The following is a 20,645-nucleotide window of genomic DNA, read 5'->3' on the forward strand; positions in this document are numbered from 1 at the left end:
CTTTAAGGCTGTTTTCAGGATGGCACTCGGAATGGTCCTTTTAAAACATCAACCCTTCAAAGATGGTCTATCTTACTCAGAGTAAAAGGGTATAAATAAGGCATATGTCTTCCTCTCCCTGAATCATTTATCTGACTTCATTTCTTCCTGTTCTCTCATTTGCTTGCTCTGTTTTAGCCACATTGACTTTCTTGCTGCTCTTTGAAAAATGCTAGAGTATATGTTCCTTCCTCATGATTTTTGATGTGACATTTTATCATTCAGTTAAAAATATTTTTTAATGTTTGTTATGATTTATTCTTTTTTTTTTTTTTAAATATATTTTATTGATTTTTTTACAGAGAGGAAGGGAGAGGGACAGAGAGCTAGAAACATCGATGAGAGAGAAACATCGATCAGTTGCCTCTTGCACACCTCCCACTGAGGATGTGCCCGCAACCAGGGTACATGCCCTTGACCGGAATCGAACCCGGGACCCTTGAGTCCGCAGGCCGACGCTCTATCCACTGAGCCAAACCAGTTAGGGCTGATTTATTCTTTGATCTAAAGATTATTTAACAATATACTTGTTCATTTCCTAACATAGACATATTCTAGTCATGTTTTTTGTAATTAACTACTAACTTAATTACATATGGACAGTTAATATGTTCCAAATGATTCCAGTCCTTTCAAATTGGTTGAGAGTAGTAAGTACTTTTATGGTACAGTACATGGTAAATATTTATAAATATATCCTGTGCTTGGAAAAAATGTATATTCCACAATGGGAGTGTAGGAATTTATATGTATTCATTAGGGCAAGTTTGTTATTCTTGATGCTGAAAATGTTATTTTATTTATTTATTTTTTAAATATGTTTGTATTGATTTCAGAGAGGGAGAGGAAGGCGGGGAGAGAGAGAGAGAGAGAGAGAGAGAGAGAGAGAGAGAGAGAGAGAGAGAGAGAGATATCAATGATGAGAAAGAATCATTGATTGGCTGCCTCCTGCACGACCCCTACTGGGAATTGAGCCTGCAACTTGGGCATGTGCCCTTGACTGGAATCGAAACTGGGACCCTTCAGTCCGCAGGCCGATTCTCTATCCACTGAGCCAAACCACTGGGGCGTGATGCTGAAAATTTTAAACCCTTAGTGATTTTTTTTTTTTTTTGCTTATTTTGTTAATTACTGAGAGGTTTATTTCCACTATGATTATAATTTATTTTTTCTTATAGTTCTGACAATGTTTGCTTTCAATATTTTGAGGCTATGTTATTAGAGGCATAACACTTTAAAAAGTATCTTTCTGGTTAAATGAATTATTATTTCGTCCCCTTTAGCAACTGCAGTTGCTACCAGGTGCTATTTGTCTATTTGCCTTGTTTATTTTTCTTTATTCCTCTTCCCTGCTTTCTTTTTCTTTTTACTGATTTTTAGAGAGAGAGGAAGGGAGAGGGGGAGAAAAAGAGAAACATCGGTGCGAGAGTGGAACATCTATCCACGGCCTCCAGCATATTTCCCTCTGGAGATCAAGCCTGAAACCGGGCATGTGTCCTGACCAGGAATCCAACCAGCAACCTTTTGGTGCATGGGATGATGCCCAGCCAATGGAGCCACAGCACCCAGTGCTTCCCAGTCTTCTTTTGGACTTAAAGTTTTTTCATTGTTCCTTTTATATCCGCCCCCCCATACAAGTTTGGAAGTTATATATTTGGTTTCTGTTATTTAGAGGTTACCCCCAAAATTACAAAATTTTTAGTATTTCAAATTCCCATTACCTTCTTCCCTGACAATACATAGAATTTAAAACACTTTATTTCTCTCTAATAATATGTAAACTTCAAGAATACTTTAATCTCATTACCCCTTTTCAAAATGGAGTATTGTTGTAAATTTTAATTCATTTTTGTTTTTCCTTTTAAACTTCATTAGACATTGTTGTTTTAAACAGTCACTGTTCATTTTATACATTTATCCCCTTTTTTTTTTTTCATGTCTCAGACCTGAGATTATTTCCTTTTGTCTGGAGTGTTTTAGAATTTTAGAACTGGAAGAGGATCTGCTCTTCCAGTTTTGGTTTGACTGAAATTGTATTTAGTTCTCCTTTTTAATATATATATATATATATATATATATTTTTTTTTTAAATTGGTTTTTAGAAAGGGAGGGAGGAAGAGAGAGAGAGAGGGAGAGAAATATCAATTGACTGGGGGTGTGCCCTGATCAGGGAATCGAAGTGGCAACCTTTTGGTGTAGGGGATGATGCCCAACCAGCTGAGCCACACAGGCCAGGCTTTAGTGTTCCTTCTTGAAGGATGTTTTTGCTGGGCAAAGATTTCTAGATTAGCAGGTGTTTTCTTAAGACATATTGATAATATCATTCCATGCTGTCTTTCTGACTCCCATTGTTGCTGGTGAGGTCAGTATTTGGGAATTAGCAATCTCCTGCCTTTAAGAGTAATGTATCTTTTTTCCTCTGGTTGTATTGAAAGGTTTTCTTTTCTTTTTGTGGGGAGAAGAGGGACTGTTTGGTTTTGTTTGTAATATTTTGATGTGTCTAGGTATAGATTTCTGTTTGTTTATTCTCAGGATTTGCTGAACCAGTGGATTAGTTCTGTTGAATTCTTAGCCAACTTCTGCTATTATTTCTATAAATCTAATTTTTCTCTCTAGTCTTCCTGTTATTCCCCAAGTGTTTTGGGATCAGGAATTCATCCTTGCATCTCTTGCTGAGCTTTGTGAGTTTAACAAGAGTTATTTGGGAGTCTTTCTTCCCAAGGTGAAATTTTAAGAGTTATATTTCTTTTTTACCCCCTTGTTCTTATTCTCTCTGTTTTCATGTTTGGAAGCATCTCTTTGGTTCGGAATTCTTGCCTATTTTTAACTTTTTATGTATTAAGGTCAGTTGGATTTTGTCGGGGGAGGGGTTGGAACCCGCAGCATGGGCATGTATCCTCACGGTGAATCAAACGTGCACCTTTCGGTGTATGGGATAATGCTCCAACCAACTGAGCCACACTGGCCTGGGCTGGATGTTAACTTTTTGTTGTTGTAAATAATTGCCCGAAATATCGTCCTACAATCTTTTACTTGTTTGGATTATTTCTTTTGGGTGAAAATATTAGGAGTGGAATTAATAGTTATTTCATTTTGATGGTTTGTGGTAGAGTAGGTGTGTCTTTCCTGGTTTTATGGATTAGGAGACTGAGGCAGAATTAATTGGCTTGTTTAAGGTGACATAATTTGTGATGAAGTCAGAGGACAAAACTCATTACTACTTTGTCTGGTAGTGTGATTCTGGCTTCTTACTTTACCTGATACCACTCATGTTCTTTCTCCACTACCTATGGAAGGCATGTGTTTCATAGTTATATTTCCTAATAGTATAATTACTTTGTAGTAGTAGGGGAAGACAGAACCAACATCATGTCATAGATTGATTATGGCTGATTTATCATAAAGCATGTAATAATAATGGAGTTTTATTGTTATTGGATAATAAGATAGTGGTTAAGAGTTTGGGATCCAGAGCTGAACGGCCCAGCTTTGAATCCTGGCTCTGCCACTTACTAAAAATCACTCACTACTACTTGACTAAAGGTATATAGTAAAATAAGAGTGATAACATAGTATCTATCTTAAGAGGATTAAAGGGGAAGCTGTGCTTGGCACATAGCAAAAACCAAGTAAATGTTAGTTTATTTAAAGTACAGTGGAACATCTTTTCTCAAACTTAATTCATTCCGGAAGGCTGTTCAAGAAGCGATTTGTTCGAAAACCGAATCATTTTTCCCCATTAGAAATAGTGTAAATTGAATTAATCCATTCCAAACCCCTAAGTTATTCTGTTTTAACGTTTTTATATACAGTACATGTCTAATATACTGTTTACAAATAAACACTTCTCTTAAATGTATCAAACCACCCCCTACTATCCTTAAATTAATTTTTCACATATCACTGCCTTGGAAATGCTATCACCAGCTAACTGCTTTTTGTTTATACAATCAACAACAGTTTTTCTACCTATTCAATTGCCTGTGATTCTTATTATGTGAGCACTTTCACACCCTTAGCACATTAGCACTCTTGATGGCCTCTTTATGTTTTAAAATTATACTAATTGAGGATATCCGCCAGCAACAAAAGCATTCTCTCCTTTGTTTGTTGCCTGAGAGACTTTTGTCATGCTGGGGTATCAGCTTGAAAGGTTAAAAACCCAAGTTTTGCTCCGCAACATTTTTTTCTGTGAACAACTAGGTCGAGAACTGAATTGTTTTGAGATGTTTGAGAACCGAGGTTTGATTAGAATTTAGAAATTGAATAAACAAGCAAATTTCATATTTAGCAATAATTGACAAATTAATTGATCACAAATAAAATTATGTCAAAAATTTGTGGGAAACTCACTCAAATTGTAGTTTTCAGTAGAGGCAAGTAAGTATTTGTTTTTCCACCTGTCTTGGTATCTTGGTTTTAAAGTTCCAAAGCCATCTAGCCTTGAAGTCATGTTTTTTTTTCTGATAACTTGCAAATGGATAACAGGCAAAAAAGGTCTGTTGGGCTTTTAAAAATTTATATAATAAGATGTAGTTTGTCTCATTTCCTAGTAACTATATACATGAAGGAAATAATCACAGTATTTTCAGTAAAGGCTTTCTGTGAGATTTAACTTAGTTCTGTGTGAATAGAGTCTTAAACTCAAATGGTAACTTATAAATCATTAAATTGAGCCCAGTTGTTTGATATCCTTAAGCCTCAGACATTGTTATTTTTATTTGAATTATATTAGTTCACTCAGCTTACTCTTTTTGAATACTTAATCTGTGCCAGGTGGATAGTGTTTTCAGCATTAAGGAGGGAAGATTAAGTCTGAGAGAAGGAAGGCAGGAGATCTGTACTGTTTATTAGGTGTTAAAGGCATGGATATGGATTTAGATCTGAAGTGGAGGAAATTAGATATTATTTTTTGAGAAAAGATTAACTCATGGTCTCTTCATTGGACAAGTCCAAAGGAGCTTGATGCACATTGTATTCCACATGAATGTTGTCCTTTGGAGCTGTGCAGTGCACTGTTCTGGATGCAATCTCTCCTGCATGTCCTGGGAAATAAACAAGTCAGTTGTATTGACATTGCTGGAATCTAGCCTGTACCTTTTAGGATTATTTCATTTGTTCCATTATTGTTCATTAACAAATAGGATGTCTGTTTGTTTGGGAAGGATGTAGACTATCACCTTCAGAAGGGACCACAGTCTACTCCCCACCCTGGTTTTATTGAGATATAGTTGACAAATAACATACTGGAATCACAGTCTCTTGACATTGTTACAATTTCTTTTTATAATTTTCCTCCTCCCTCCCCCTCCCGCGATGTTGTGTTGTGATCCGAGGACTAGGGCAAAGATAATCTTTTCCTTGGTATGTTTCTGTTTATTTCACTTTTTAGTTCTTTATAAATTAAAATAGCTGATTTATTTTCCCAGAATATGGATAGATTACTTATATAAAACAAATACAAGTTAAGATTTACTACTGTATAAAGGGCTATGTTATGAACAAATAAGACAAAGCATTTTAGTTGTAATTATTGTTAAGCTGGAGTGTTTTCATCTAGAATTTTTTAGACATTGCTTTCTTAGAAGGCTAATGGGAAAAAGTTTGATTCTTATTGATGCCGATGTTTTTGTCTGTCTAAAGTGTCAACCCAAGAAAAAGTCAACGCCACTGAAGTATGAAGTTGGAGATCTTATCTGGGCAAAATTCAAGAGACGCCCATGGTGGCCCTGCAGGATTTGTTCTGATCCGTTGATTAACACACACTCAAAAATGAAAGGTAATATTTCAGTTGATTTCACATGATAAAAAACAGTTTGGAATTATAAACTCGCAGTTTCCTTAAGTATAACCCAATTTTTGTTGCCTTTAGTAATAATCCATTTTTACCTTTGAGCATTTCATGAATGGGTTGTTACTAATTTATTTTTCCTTTTTGGATTTTTTTATATGTTTGTTTTATTTTACTCTATAATTTAAACTTTTTCAATTATTCTATCTGTAGATGCCAGGAAAATGTCAGGCTTTTACCTAAAGTTTACATTGTCTAGAATCCTTTTCAGTATATTTGTTTTTCTACTTTAATCTTCAGTTTTTATATTGTGGTTTTTTTTGTTAAAGCTAAAACATCATAAAAATGAGTATAAGTTATAAATTATTTCAAATTTTAAAATCTTGATTTAGAATATTACCATTAATAACTGTTATATTGCTTATTCTCTTTGAATCTCCGATGATTTATCATTAAAATGCTATAAGATAGGATCTGAAAATTGATTTTGCTCCCTTTTTTCTTTTAAGATGGTTTATGATTTTACTATAATTTTAATATATTTTTTAGTTTTTTAATAGGTTATATATGCACAAGATTCAAAAACTCACCTTATTCCCTCCTTTTCTCTGATCTGTTCCAGTCTTTTTAAAAAATGTTTCTTTTATTATTAATATATTTTTATTGATTTCAGAGAGGAAGGGAGAGGGAGAGGTAGAAACATCAATGATGAGAGAGAATCATTGATTGGCTGTCTCCTGCACGCCCCCCACTGGGGATTGAGCCTGCAGCCTGGGCATGTGCCCCTGACTGGAACTGAACCTGGGACCCTTCAGTCCACAGGCGAACGCTCTATCCACTGAGCCAAACCAGCTGGGGTTGATCTGTTCCATTCTTTACCCTTCCTTTCAAACCAATTGTTATGAATGTTTCTATAAATATACATATATTCTCATATCCCTACCCTTTTAATTTAATTTTATTGTTTAAAGTATTACAAATAGTAGTACATATGTCTCCTTTTCCTTCCCCATTGACCTTTCCCCGGCCTCCACTACCCCTCCGGCACATGCCCTCACCCCACCCCCGCAGTGTCTTGCGTCCATTGGTTATGCTTATATGCATGCATACAAGTCCTTCGGTTGATCTCTTACCATACCTACCCTTTTAATTTTAACATAAAAGTCGCATATTGTATGTTTGTTCCACAGTAGCTTTTTTTTACTTCTTGGAGTTTTTCCCTATTAGTGCATTAAAACTTCCTTCTTTTTTTTCTTTTTACAGCTGCATAGTTCTTACACTTTTTGAATATACTATACTTTATATAACCACTTCCCCTGTTGATGGATATTAACTTGTTTCTAATCTTGTGTTGTAAAGATAAGATACACACATACATACATGTGTATACATACATGTGTTTGTGTGTACACACAAGTAATACTGTAAAGAATAACTGTGTGTTTCATATATACATGTCCATTTATCTGTAGGATGATTTACCAAAAGTGGGATTGGTAGATTTGATTTTATATATTGCATATTGAATATTGAGTTCCCCAAAGACCTTTATAATTCACTGTTTTTTTAAAAAATGGTATCTTGATCTTGCCATGTGGTTCGTTTGGTTGGAGTGTTGTCCTATACTCCAAAGAGGTTGCAGGTTTTATCCCCAATTCCTGGTCGTGGTGTGTAGGGGAGGCGGCCGATGAATGTTTCTCTCTCTCTCTCTCTCTCTTTCTCTCTCTCTCAAATAAATAAAAACATATCCTCGGGTGAGGATTAAAAAAAAAGGTATCTTGGCCGGCCCGTGTCGCTCAGAGTGTTGACCTATGAACCATGAGGTCATGGTTCGATTCTAGTTGGGGTACCTGCCCAGATTTTGGGCTCTATCCCCAGTGGGAGGTGTGTAGGAGGCAGCTGATCGATGATTCTCTGTCGTTGATGTTTCTATCTCTCCCTTTCTGTTCTTCTCTCTGAAATCAATAAAAACATATTAAACATTTTTTTTCTCTTCTATCTGACCTACATCAGAGTTTCTTATCCTGTAGGTTTTTTAGCTTATTGATTTTTGGGGGGGCTTTTTTGGTGACAGAGGCTTCTTTGGCAACAGTGGTGTGTGTGTGGATGTTATCTTGATGATGAACAGTCATCTTTTTAAAGTAATGACACTGTTTTTTATCCTTATCTAGTTTCCAACCGGAGACCTTATCGACAGTACTATGTGGAAGCTTTTGGAGACCCTTCTGAGAGAGCCTGGGTGGCTGGAAAAGCAATTGTCATGTTTGAAGGCAGACATCAGTTTGAAGAACTACCTGTCCTTAGGAGAAGAGGGAAGCAAAAAGAAAAAGGATATAGGCATAAGGTAAAAAACTAAACAAAATACACACATACACGAAAGAACAAAAGCCTCTCAAATTATCTTCTGGAGCGTAGGCAGAGAGGAGGCAAGGAAGAAGTATTCTATTTTTGAAATATAAGTTTATTCCCTTTGGTAGATGGATATTTGTGAGAAAATAGGTAGAAAGCAAGGTTTTTTTGCAGAGATGAGATGGGGCTAGCCTTCCAAATATTTATACTCAATTTTTTGAGAAATGATTCCAGTTAATTTTTGCCTTGTCATTTAGATGTGACAGTACAAAATGACAAAACCAATCTTCTTTGGTTATATCTTATGTAAGAAGAAACTGATCATCGAAATGAAATTCCTCTTACTCTCTGGATTAATTATTTCTTTTGAAAATGGGAAAGATAGAAAAAAATGGGAAAGATAAAGCTTTAAACATTTTTGTTTTGTTTGTTTTGATTTTTATGTTCAGTTATTAGTGCTTAAGATTGTAGTTTCATACCTGGTTATGTTTGTTTGTTTTTTTGTTAATCTCCACTCAAGGATATTTTTTTCCATTGATTTTTAGAGAGATTGGAAGGAAGGGAGAGAGGAAGAGAGAGACAGAAACATCAATGTGAGAGAGACACATTGATTGATTTAGCCCCAATTCCTGGTCAGAGCGTGTAGGGGAGGCAGCTGATGAATATTTCCCCCACGTGCCCCAACCAGGGCTGGAGATCGAACCTGCAACACCAATATATGCCCTTGATCTGGAATCAAACCCACGTCACTTTGGTATGCAGGCCAACGCTCTAACCATTTGGGCAACAACGGCCAGGGCCATACCTGGTTATGTTTCTTTTTGCTTGTTTGTTAATCCTCACTTGAGGATATTATTTTTTTTATCGATTTATAGAGAGAGTGGAAGGGGGAAGAAAGGAAGGAGGGAGGGAGGGAGAAAAAGAGAAAGAAAAAAAGAAAGAAATCGATTGGTTTCCTCCCAAACATTCCCTGACCAGGGCTAGGGATCGAACCCACAACCTAGGTATGTGCCTTTTACTGAGAATCGAACTTGAGACTCTTTGAAATTATGACTAGGATAATTTAGAATCAATATGCAGTCCCTGCTATTTTTAATTTGAGTTCTTTTTATTTATTTAAAACATTTTTTTGGAATCCTCACCTGAGGATATTGTTCCATAATTTTTAGAGTGGAAGTGGCGGGGGGCGGGTAGAGTGAGAAACATCGATATGGAGACATTGACAGGTTGCTTCCTGCATGCCCCTTGACTGGGATTGAGCTCACAACCGAGGTATGTGTCCTTGACCTTGACCAGGAATTGAATCTGCGACCCCTTGGTCTGCGGGCCAACGCTCTAACCACTGAGCAAAATCAGCCAGGGTGAGTTCTTTTTAAAAATATTTTTATTGAGTTTTAGAGTGAGATATAGAGGAATGGAAAGAGAGCAAAATATTGATCTGTTGCCTCCCGCATGCCCTTTACTGGGAATTGAGCCCACAACCCGGGCATGTGCCATGACTGGGAATCCAACCAGCAACCTTTTGGTGCATGGGTCGATGCCCTACCAACTGTAGCAAAATCAGCCAGGGCTAATTTATGTTCTTTGAGAACTAGTGTCTCCAACTCAAAAACTAGTGTAATCATCATACGTTCTTGTACAACTATTGTGTGGATTCGAAGTAATTATAAATATTTAATATGGCATAAGGTTGATGCTCTAAAACAGCAGTCACCAACTTTTTGGACCTCACGGACCACCAGTGGTCTGCGGTCCACTGGTTGGCGACCACTGCTCTAAAACAACTAGCGTTTGCTGCTGTTAGGATTAAGAAGGCTAATAAGTATATCCTTTCTAATACTTTGGGTGGTAGTTGGTCAGATGGTGTCAAGAGTTTTTGTGCCAAGCCTTTAGCTGTGTAGATTAAACAACTCCCTTTTCTGAGGAGTTCATTAGATCTTTCAGGTTCTGGAAAATTTATTTACTCTGCTGAGAATTAACAGGTATGTGTTTGCTTGTAAAATAAACCAGAGGATCAGTTTATTGCTTTATAAGAGGAGGCTACCTATATAGTGACCTGAATTTTTACATGCTCAGCAGAACATCCCTTTCACAAGTATTAAAGTAATTTGTGAACACTAAGTGATGGTTAGAACCATGACTAATATCTATTTTATGAAGCCAAGGAGAGAAAAAAAGGGCCTGGAAAGTTGGGTATATTTCACAGAGTCTTAATGTCCTCATACTGTGAGGAATCAAGATAAGAATATGTCGTGCTCGCTTCAGCACATATACTAAAATTGGGACGATACAGAGAAGATTAGCATGGCCCCTGCACAAGGATGACACACAAATTCGTGAAGTGTTCCATTAAAAAAAAAAAAAGGAAGAAGAATATGTGTAATTTGTTATACCCAGGGTGTTTTGGTGTCTCTGGATGACATCATTAAGTCCAGGAGACTGCTTCGTTATAATCCAGGTTGTATGTAACATGTATAGAAGAATCTTGATTAGCCTTAACCGGTTTGGCTCAGTGGGTAGAGCGTCGGCCTGTGGACTCAAGGGTCCCAGGTTCGATTCCGGTCAAGGGCATGTACCTTGGTTGCGGGCACATCCCCAGTAGGGGGTGTGCAAGAGGCAGCTGATTGATGTTTCTCTCTCATCAATGTTTCTAACTCTCTCCCTTCCTTTCTGTAAAAATCAATAAAATATATTTAAAAAAAAAAAAAAAAAGAAGAATCTTGATTAGCTAAGGACCTATTGATTAACCAGAGGTTAAAATTTCAGATATCCTAGGACAGGTCTGACACACTTATTTTTCTTATTCTCATTTTTTCATATTTATCTTCTTTATTTAGCCTTTTTTTCTCTCTCTCTCTTTTTTTTTTTTTAAAAAAGTCATTTTCTTTCTTTCAAAAACACATCTTTATTGATTTCAGAGAGGAAGGGAGAGGAAAGAGAGATAGAAACATCAATGATGAGAGAGAATCATTGATTGGCTGCCTCCTGCACGTCCCCTGTGGGGATCAAGCCCGCAACCTGGGTATGTGCCCTTGACAGGAATCGAACCTGGGACCCTTCGGTCCGAAAGCTGACGCTCTATCCACTGAGCCAAACCAGCTAGGGCTATTCTCTCTTTTATGCAGCTGAGTAAATGCTTGGCTTTCATAAGTCGGGAAATAAATATATCGTTATTTAAGGTGTAGAGGGATAAATTGGAAGGGTCTGGTTATTTCCTGATTTGGTAATGTGATGTTAATTAGTAATGTAATGTTATAGTCCAACTTATCGTCAACTCTTGTGCTTACAAAGGCAGGGAGAATGGAGAAAGGTTTATTAGATCAACCTTTCCTCTAATGATAGATCCTAGTGGTAATGTAGTGTTGAGGAATCTCCATTAATTAAGCTCTGGGGTGAGCTGTAAGTGCTAACCACCTAACTGGTCCCATAAAAGGGCCTTGAAGAAGTGCAATAAGACTTTGAAAAACTGATTTGTGAAGTGTTCATTGAATATCTCCCTGTTTCCTTCTCCCATTTCTTTGATAACTAATAACTTTTTTTCTCCTTTAAATTTAAGGTTCCTCAGAAAATTTTGAGTAAATGGGAAGCCAGTGTTGGTCTTGCTGAACAGTATGATGTTCCCAAAGGGTCAAAGAACCGAAAATGTGTCAGCAGTTCAATCAAATTGGACAGTGAAGAGGATATGCCATTTGAGGACTGTACAAATGATCCTGAATCAGAACATGACCTGTTGCTTAATGGCTGCTTGAAATCTCTGGCTTTTGACTCTGAACATTCTGCAGATGAGAAGGAAAAGCCTTGTGCTAAGTCTCGAGCCAGAAAGAGCACTGATAATCCAAAAAGGATTTGTGTGAAAAAGGGCCACATGCAGTTTGAAGCAAATAAGGAAGAACGGAGGGGAAAGATTCCAGAGAACCTTGGCATAAACTTTATTTCTGGGGATGTATCTGATAAGCAGGCCTCTAATGAACTTTCCAGGATAGCAAACAGCCTCACAGGGGCCAGCAGTGCCCCAGGAAGTTTTCTGTTTTCTTCTTGTGCAAAAAACCCTGCAAAGAAAGAATTTGAGACTTCAAATTGTGACTCTTTACTGGGCTTGTCTGAGGGTGCCTTGATTTCTAAACGTTCTGGGGAAAAGAAGAAACTTCAACGAGGTCTGGTGTGTAGTTCAAAAGTACAGCTCTGTTATATTAAAGCAGGTGATGAAGAAAAACGAAGTGATTCCATTAGTATTTGTACCACTTCTGATGATGGAAGCAGTGATCTGGATCCCATAGATCACAGTTCAGAGTCTGATAACAGTGTCCTTGAAATTACAGATGCTTTTGATAGGACAGAGAACATGTTGTCCATGCAGAAAAATGAAAAGGTAAAGTATTCCAGGTATCCTGCCACAAACACTAAGGTAAAAGCAAAGCAGAAGTCCCTCATTACTAACTCACTCACAGACCACTTAACAGATTGTACTAAGACAGCAGAGTCTGGAACTGAGACATCTCAGGTTAATCTCTCTGATTTTAAAGTGTCCACTCTTGTTCGCAAACCCCAAATGGATTTTAGAAATGATGGTTTCTCTACAAAATTCAACACCCCATCAAGCATTTGCAGTGAGAACTCACTAATAAAGGGTGGGGCTACAAATCAAGCTCTGTTACACTCGAAAAGCAAACAGCCCAAGATCCGAAGTATAAAGTGCAAACATAAAGAAAATCCAGTTGTAGAACCTCCAGTTACAAATGAAGACTGCAGTTTGAAATGCTGTTCTTCTGATACCAAAGGCTCTCCTTTGGCCAACATTTCCAAAAGTGGGAAAGGGGATGGGCTAAAACTACTGAGCAATATGCATGAGAAAACCAGAGATTCGAATGATATAGAAACAGCAGTGGTGAAACACGTTCTGTCTGAGTTGAAAGAACTCTCTTATAGATCCTTAAGTGAAGATGTCAGTGAATCTGGAACATCAAAGCCATCAAAACCATTACTTTTTTCTTCTGCCTCTAGTCAGAATCATATACCTATTGAACCAGACTATAAATTCAGTACATTGCTAATGATGTTGAAAGATATGCATGATAGTAAGACCAAGGAGCAACGGTTAATGACTGCTCAAAACTTGGTCTCCTATCGGAGCCCAGGTCTTGGAGACTGTTCTACCAGTAGTCCTCTAGGGACTTCTAAGGTCTTAGTTTCAGGAGCCTCCAATCATAATTCAGAGAAAAATGGGGATGGCACTCAGGATCCAGTCTATCCTAGCCCCAGTGGGGGTGACTCTGCACTGTCTGGGGAGCTGTCTGCCTCCCTGCCTGGCTTAGTGTCTGACAGAAGAGACCTCCCTGCTTCTGGCAAGAGTCGTTCAAACTGTGTTACTAGGCGCAACTGTGGGCGATCAAAGCCATCATCCAAACTGCAAGATGGTTTTTCAGGTCAGATGGGAAAGAACACAGCTAACCATAAAGCCTTAAAGACAGAGCGCAAAAGAAAATTGAATCGGGTTTCAGCTGTGATTCCAGAGGCTGCACTGCCAGTAGACAGACAGAATGCAGCCTCAGAGAATGGCTCCTTGAGAGGTGGAGCAGAAGACCCTGCTAAAGAAGAACCCCTTCAATTAATGGGCCACTTAACAAGTGAAGACAGTGCCCATTTTTCCGATGTTCATTTTGACAACAAAGTCAACCAGTCTGAGCCTGATAAAACTGAAAAAGGCCCCATCTTTGAAAACAGAAAAGGTCCAGAGCTGGACTCTGAAATGAACAGTGAAAATGATGAACCCAATGGTGTTAATCAAGTAGTACCTAAAAAGCGGTGGCAGCGTTTAAACCAAAGGCGCACTAAACCTCGTAAGCGCATTAACAGATTTAGGGAGAAAGAAAACTCTGAGGGTTCCTTTGGGGTCTCACTTTCTGCTGACCCTGTAAAGAAGGGGAGTGAGTTCCCAGAGCATAGACCTCCTCCTTCAACGAACATATTGGAGGATGTGCTGACAGATCCAAATCACACCGGCCACTTAGATTCAGTTGGACCACTGCTGAATGTTTGTGATAAATCCAGTGCCAACACTGAGGAGATGGAAAAGGAGCCAGGAATCCCCACTTTGACTCCCCAGCCTGAGCTTCCTGAACCAGGTAAGAATTCCTGACTGTCATGGAAAGGGATTAGAGGAAGTGATGACATAATCCTCTTTGAAGTTGTTAATGGAAAGGGTAAGTGTAAATTGGGAGCGAAGGATTATCACTTGAAGAAAGGGCTATTGCAGAAGAGTCTGAGTTTTGAGGACCAGCCTTCCATATACTTTCACAAATTATGCTTTATTAGAAGCTCTATGTTTTTCCTCTTGTTTTTGGTAAGTTTCAGAACATTTTGTTGTGTTTCCTACTTTTAAATCTGTGAAGTTTTTCTGGATTCAATCTGATATTGTATGTAGTTGAGAAGCTCTGAGCCGAGATAAGTTCAATTGTTAGTTTACATAAATCAAATAGATTTTATTGAACGTTAAGCTTCCTTTGACCACAACTTAAGGTAGGTTCATCTGTTAGATACATAAAAGGGACATCTTGCTTTGAAAAAATGGAAATGGCCCTGGTCAGTTTGGCTCAGTGGTTAGAGCGTCAGCCCTCAGACTGAAGAGTCCTGGGATTTGATTCCTGGTCAAGAGCATGTACCTGGGTTATGCTCATGTGGGAGGCAACCAATCGATGTGTCTTTCTCACATCAATTTTGTTTTTATGTATTTTTATTGATTTCAGAGAGGAAGGGAGTGGGAGAGATAGAAACATCAATGATGAGAGAGAATCATTGATCGGTTGCCTCCTACACGCCCCCAACTGGGGATCGAGCCTGCAACCTGGGCATATGCCCCTGACCAGAATCGAACCGGGGACTCTTCAGTCCGCAGGCTGACACTGTATCCACTGAGCCAAACCAGCTGGGGCTCACATCAATGTTTTTATCTCCCCCTCCCCCGCTTCCATTCTGTCTGAAAATCAATGGAAAAAATATCCTCAGGTGAGATTTATTAAAAAAAAAAAAAAAAGGAAATATGGAAATATTCTAAGGCTCTAGATGGTTTATATCATTTCTGGAATAAGGTTTTAGAATGAAGTGCCAGGATATTTTAGCTTAGCAGCAGAAGGAAAGTGAGTCTTTCAATATATTAATAAATACATTGTAGTTATTGAGATTACAACTAATTTCTCAGATTTGTTTATTATACTAAATTCTGTTTTCAAACAGCTTTATTGAGATACAATTTATAAAGTATAAAATTGATCTATTTTAAGTTTATACTTTGGTGTTTTTTAGTATATTCACAAACCAGTGTGACCACCAACATAATCAATTTTGGAACATTTGCATCACCCCAGAAAGAAACCTTGTACCCTTTTTCAGTCTGCCTTCATTTCTCCCCGATCTGTAGAGTTGCCTATTCTGTACATTTTGTATAAATGGTATCATACAATATGTGGTACTTTTGTGTTTGGTTCTTTTACTTAGCATGTATAAATGCTTCATTTTTACTGTTGTAAAAAAACCTCTGAACAAGTTTAAAGTGTACATTTTGGAATTAAATATATGCACATGGTTGTATAACAGATCTCTAGAACTGTTTCATGCATGTCTGAAACTCTATACCTATTGAACAATAACTTTCCATTTCCTCCTTTGACCAGCCCTAGCAACCACCATTCTGTTTTTGTTTCTATGAATTTGATTGCTATAGATACCTCATGTATTTTGTTGTTGTTGTTGTTGTTGTTAATCCTCACCCGAGGATATTTTTCCATTGGTATTTATTTATTTATTTATTTATTTATTTATTTATTTATTTTTCTCCATTGATTTTTAGAGAGAGTGAAAGGGAGGGGGAGAGACAGAGAGAAACATCCAGGTGAGAGACACATTGATTAGTTGCCTCCCCGCATACACCCCAACCAGGGCCAGGGCTCAAGCTGCAACTTGTATGTGCCCTTGACCAGAACTGAACCTGAGACCCTTCAGTCCGCAGGCTGACACTCTACCCCCTGAGCCAAACCAGCTAGGGCTACCTCATGTAAATGGAGTTGTAGTATTTGTCTTTTTGTGATTGAGTTATTTCATTTAGTGTAGTGTCCTCAAGGTTCATTCACATAACAGGATTTCCCCTTCTTTTTTTTTTTTTTCAAAGTAGGGTTTACAGTTGTGAGTATGTAAAACACAGTTTATTTTCTTATTATTATTCTCTTATTTCCTTTATGAACCAAACCTACTTTTTTTGTGCATTTTTTGTTGTTGTTGTTAATCCTAACCTGAGGATATTTTTTCCATTGAATTTTGAGAGAGAGAGCCTCTCGAGAGACATCGATATGAGAGACACATTGATTGACTCTCACAAGCGCTTGACCAGGGCAGGGGTTGGAACCTGCAACCCAGGCATGTGCCCTTGACTGGAAATCAAACTTGAGACCCTTTGGTGGGCCAGCTGATGCTCTAACCAGTGAACAACACTGGCCAGGGTGTGTTTTTAATTTTTTTAGATATATACCCAGAAGTGGTATTGTTGAATCATATGAAAATTCTCTTTATAAATTGTTTTCAGGAATCTTCATACTTTTATTCCAGTGGCTTCAACAGTGCTATAGGGTTCCAATCTCTCCACATCCTTGCCAACAGTTGTTATTTTAATTTTTTTATTTTCGTAACAGGTGTAAGGTGATAACGCATTTTGGTTTTGATTTACAGTTCCTGATAATTAGTAATGTTGAGCATTTTCCATAATGCTTTGTGGCCATTTGTATATCTTTGAAGAAACATCTGTTTGCCCAGCCAGTGTGGCTCAGTAGTTGAGCATTGACCTGTGAGCCATGAGATCACAGCTTGATTCCCGATCAGGGCACACGCCTGGGTTGCGAACTCCATCCCCAGTAGGGGGCATGCAGGAGGCAGCCTACTGATGTTTCTCTCTCATTGTTGATGTTTCTATCCCTCTCTCCTCCCTTCCTCTCTGAAATAAAAACATTAAAAACAAACAAACAAATGTAAAAATGGGCAAAGAACTTAAGTAGATGTTTCTTTTCTTTTTTTCCCAAAAATATGTTTTTATACATCAACTAGAGGCCCGATGCAAAAAATTCATGCAAGAGTAGGCCTTCTTTCCCCTGGCTGCCAGCTCTGGCTTCCCTCCAGAACCTGGGCTTCCCTCCAGCTGCCGGTCTAATTAGCATATTACGCTTTTATTATTATAGATCAGTGGTCGGCAAACTGCGGCTCACGAGCCACATGCGGCTCGTGAGCTGCGGTTTGCCGCTCTGTTGACTAATGAGTTTACCGACCACTGGCTTAGTATTTCTACCAAAAACCTGTGCCTACAGGAGCTATATAAATCTCACAGCACACTGTAGTAATTCAAAGCTTTCAGTCTTTTCATTCTATAGAGTGTATAGAATATAGATGATGAGAGAGAAACATCATTTGGCTGCTTCTTGCACGCCCCTTACTGGGGATCGATAATTTGCCTATACATGTAAGGGTTTAGTTCTGGTTTCTCTATTTTGTTCTATTGATCCCTGTGTCTGATCTTGGTGATAAGCTCATATTGCTTTGATTACTGTACCAGGTGTACTGGTTAATAATGCGGATTTTGTAATCAAAGAAAACATGATAATTTCAAGAGAAACATCAAAAGTGCTTTATTTAAAGTAATGTCCATCGCCAGCTACACATTTCCCCCATCTTTCAGGTAATTTGTGGATACCATCCCAATAGAACTTTTCTTGTTTTGAGGCAAACCATTCAGAGACCCAATTTTCCACTTCTTCGTACTTTTTTAAAAATATATATTTTTATTGATTTCAGAGAGGAAGGAAGAGGGAGAGAGAGAGAGAAACATCAATGATGAGAGAGAATCATTGATTGGCTGCCTCCTGCACGCCCCTCACTGGGGATCGAGCCCGCAACCCCGGCATGTGTCCTTGACTGGAATCGAACCTGGGACCCTTCAGTCCGCAGGCTGACGCTCTATCTACCGAGCCAAACCAGCTAGGGCTCTTCGTATGTTTTGAAGTGATGCTCAGAAAGTGCGTATGCCATTGATCGGAACAAGTGCTAATCTGAAGGAGCAAGGTCAGGTGAATACGGCGGGTGGGTTAATACTTCCCAGGCAAGATCTTTTAACGTGTCTTTAACTGGTTTTGAAGTGTGTGATGGTGTGTTATCATGAAGCAAAATTACTTTGCCGAGTCTTCTGCCCCATTCTGGTGGTTTTACGATCAAAGTGTGGTTCCAATTGATTATTTGTTGTCGGTAGCGATCAATATTAATGGTTTCACCTGGATTTAGAAGCTCATAATACACCACACCTTCCTGATGCCACCAAACGCAGAGCATTGTCTTCTTTCTGATTTGGCCTTGCAGTCAATGTTGATGGTTGACCTAGATCAACCCAAGATTTTGTGCATTTGGGATTCTCAAAATAAATCCATGTTCCATCGCCTGTCACAATTCGATGCAAAAAAGACTAGAGGCCCGATGCAAAAAATTCGTGCCATGGAAGCAACATTTTACTGATGACTTTTCAGTTTTCCATTTGTCTTTTGTTCAGTTGATGTGGCACCCATTTTCCTTCCTTTAAAATCTTTCCCGTTGCTTGTAAACGATTGGAAATTATTTGCTGAGCAACGTTTAATCTTTCTGCAAGTTGTTTTTGAGTTTGACATGCATCTTCTTTCAATGATGCTTGCAGTTGTTGGTCTTCAAACTTTTTCGGTTGATCTGGACGTTCTTTGTCTTTCACATCGAAATCATCACTTTTAAAGCGTTTAAGCCAGCGTTCACAAATGTCTTGAGATGGAGCATGTTCACCATAAGCTTCCTGAAGTATACGATAACTTTCAGCAGCACTTTTCTTCAAAATAAAGTAATGAATTAAAACTTCCCACAAATGCTCTTTTTTTGGCATGGAATTTGACATTTTTAAGCGTAAAAATATCTATGATGTTAACACCTTCAGAAAATGTGACGTGATCCAAAACTGTTTGGCTCAGTGGATAGAGCGTTGGCCTGCAGACTGAAGGGTCCCGGGTTCGATTCCGGTCAAGGGCATGTACCTTGGTTGCGGGCCCATCCCCAGTGGGAGGTGTGCAGGAGGCAGCTGATCGATGTTTCTCTCTCATCGATGTTTCTAGCTCTCTATCCTTCTCCCTTCCTCTCTGTAAAATTTCAATAAAATATATTTTTTTAAAAAAGAAAAAAAAAGAAAATGTGACGTGAAGTTTTGAAGCTTGTTGTCAACACAACAAAATAGCATACATATCAAATTGCATATATATCAACATATGTGTAACTCCATCTATTGAAAAAAATCCTCATTAACAGGTACACCTGGTAACTTTATAAGATGTCTTGAAAACAGAATATGTGAAGCCTCCATTGTTATTCTTTTTTAAAAAAAATATATTTTATTGATTTTTTTACAGAGAGGAAGGGAGAGGGATAGAGAGTTAGAAACATTGATCAGCTGCCTCCTGCACACTCCCTACTGGGTGGGTATGTGCCCGCAACCAAGGTACATGCCCTTGACAGGAATTGAACCTGGGACCCTTCAGTCCGCAGGCCGACGCTGAGCCAAACCAGTTAGGGCTCCATTGTTATTCTTCATTGTCAAAATTATTTTGGTTATTCAGGATCCTTTGAGATTCTGTGTTAATTTTAGAGTGGATTTTTTTTTCTGTTTCTATAAAAAATGCCATTGGGATTTTGATAAGGATTGCAGTGAATTTGAAGATTGATTTTGGATAGTATGGGCATATTGATGCTATGAAGTCTTTCAGTCAATGAACTTAGGATGTCTTTCCATTTATTAAAAGACACAACTCCTTTTACATTGTGTCTTTAATTTCAGCAATGTTTTGTAGTTTTCAAAGTATTGAATTTTGTAAAGCCTTTTCTGCATCAGTTGAGATGATCATGTGACTTCCTTCATTCTGTTAATATGTTGTATTACATCTATTCATTTTTGTATATTGAATTGTCTTTCCATCCAGGAATGAATCCTACTTGGTCACGGTGTATAAGCCATTTATTTATGTATTTATTTAAAATATTTGCTTATTGATTTTTTTTTTATAGAGAGGAAGGGAGAGGGAGAGAGAAAAACATTGATGTGAGAGCAAAACACCTCCTGCACCCCCCCACCAAGGATTCAGACTGCAACCCAGGCATGTGCCCTGACCTGGAATCAACCAGCAACCTCCTGGTGCATAGGATGACACCCACCCAACTGAACCACATAGGCCAGGCCATAATCCTTTCAATGTGCTGCTGTTGGATTCAGTTTTACTAGTATTTGTTAAAGATTTTTTGCATCAATGTTTATAAGGGATAAGACTTTTTTTCTTCTTTTTTTTTTTAGTTAATCTAGCTAAAGGGTTGTCAGTTTTTTCTTTGTTTTTTAAAATATATATTTTATTTATTTTTTTTTTTACAGAGAGGAAGG

The 20,645-nt window shown here is 38.1% G+C and overlaps 1 protein-coding gene across 6 annotated transcripts in view; it reads left to right on the forward strand.

Moving 5' to 3' along the window:
• Positions 1–20,645, forward strand: part of NSD1 (nuclear receptor binding SET domain protein 1) — a 146,528-nt gene that overhangs the window by 45,257 nt on the left and 80,626 nt on the right. For all 6 annotated transcript variants that reach the window (XM_080675638.1, XM_080675641.1, XM_080675640.1 and 3 more), the window contains 3 exons: positions 5,683–5,818; positions 8,002–8,174; positions 11,736–14,301. In XM_080675638.1, the coding sequence (XP_080531764.1) occupies positions 5,683–5,818; positions 8,002–8,174; positions 11,736–14,301 (2,875 nt within the window). The remainder of the gene's footprint in view (positions 1–5,682; positions 5,819–8,001; positions 8,175–11,735; positions 14,302–20,645) is intronic.

The sequence above is a fragment of the Plecotus auritus genome, assembly GCF_963455305.1.
Source record: "Plecotus auritus genome assembly, chromosome: 6".
Classification (NCBI taxonomy): domain Eukaryota; kingdom Metazoa; phylum Chordata; class Mammalia; order Chiroptera; family Vespertilionidae; genus Plecotus; species Plecotus auritus.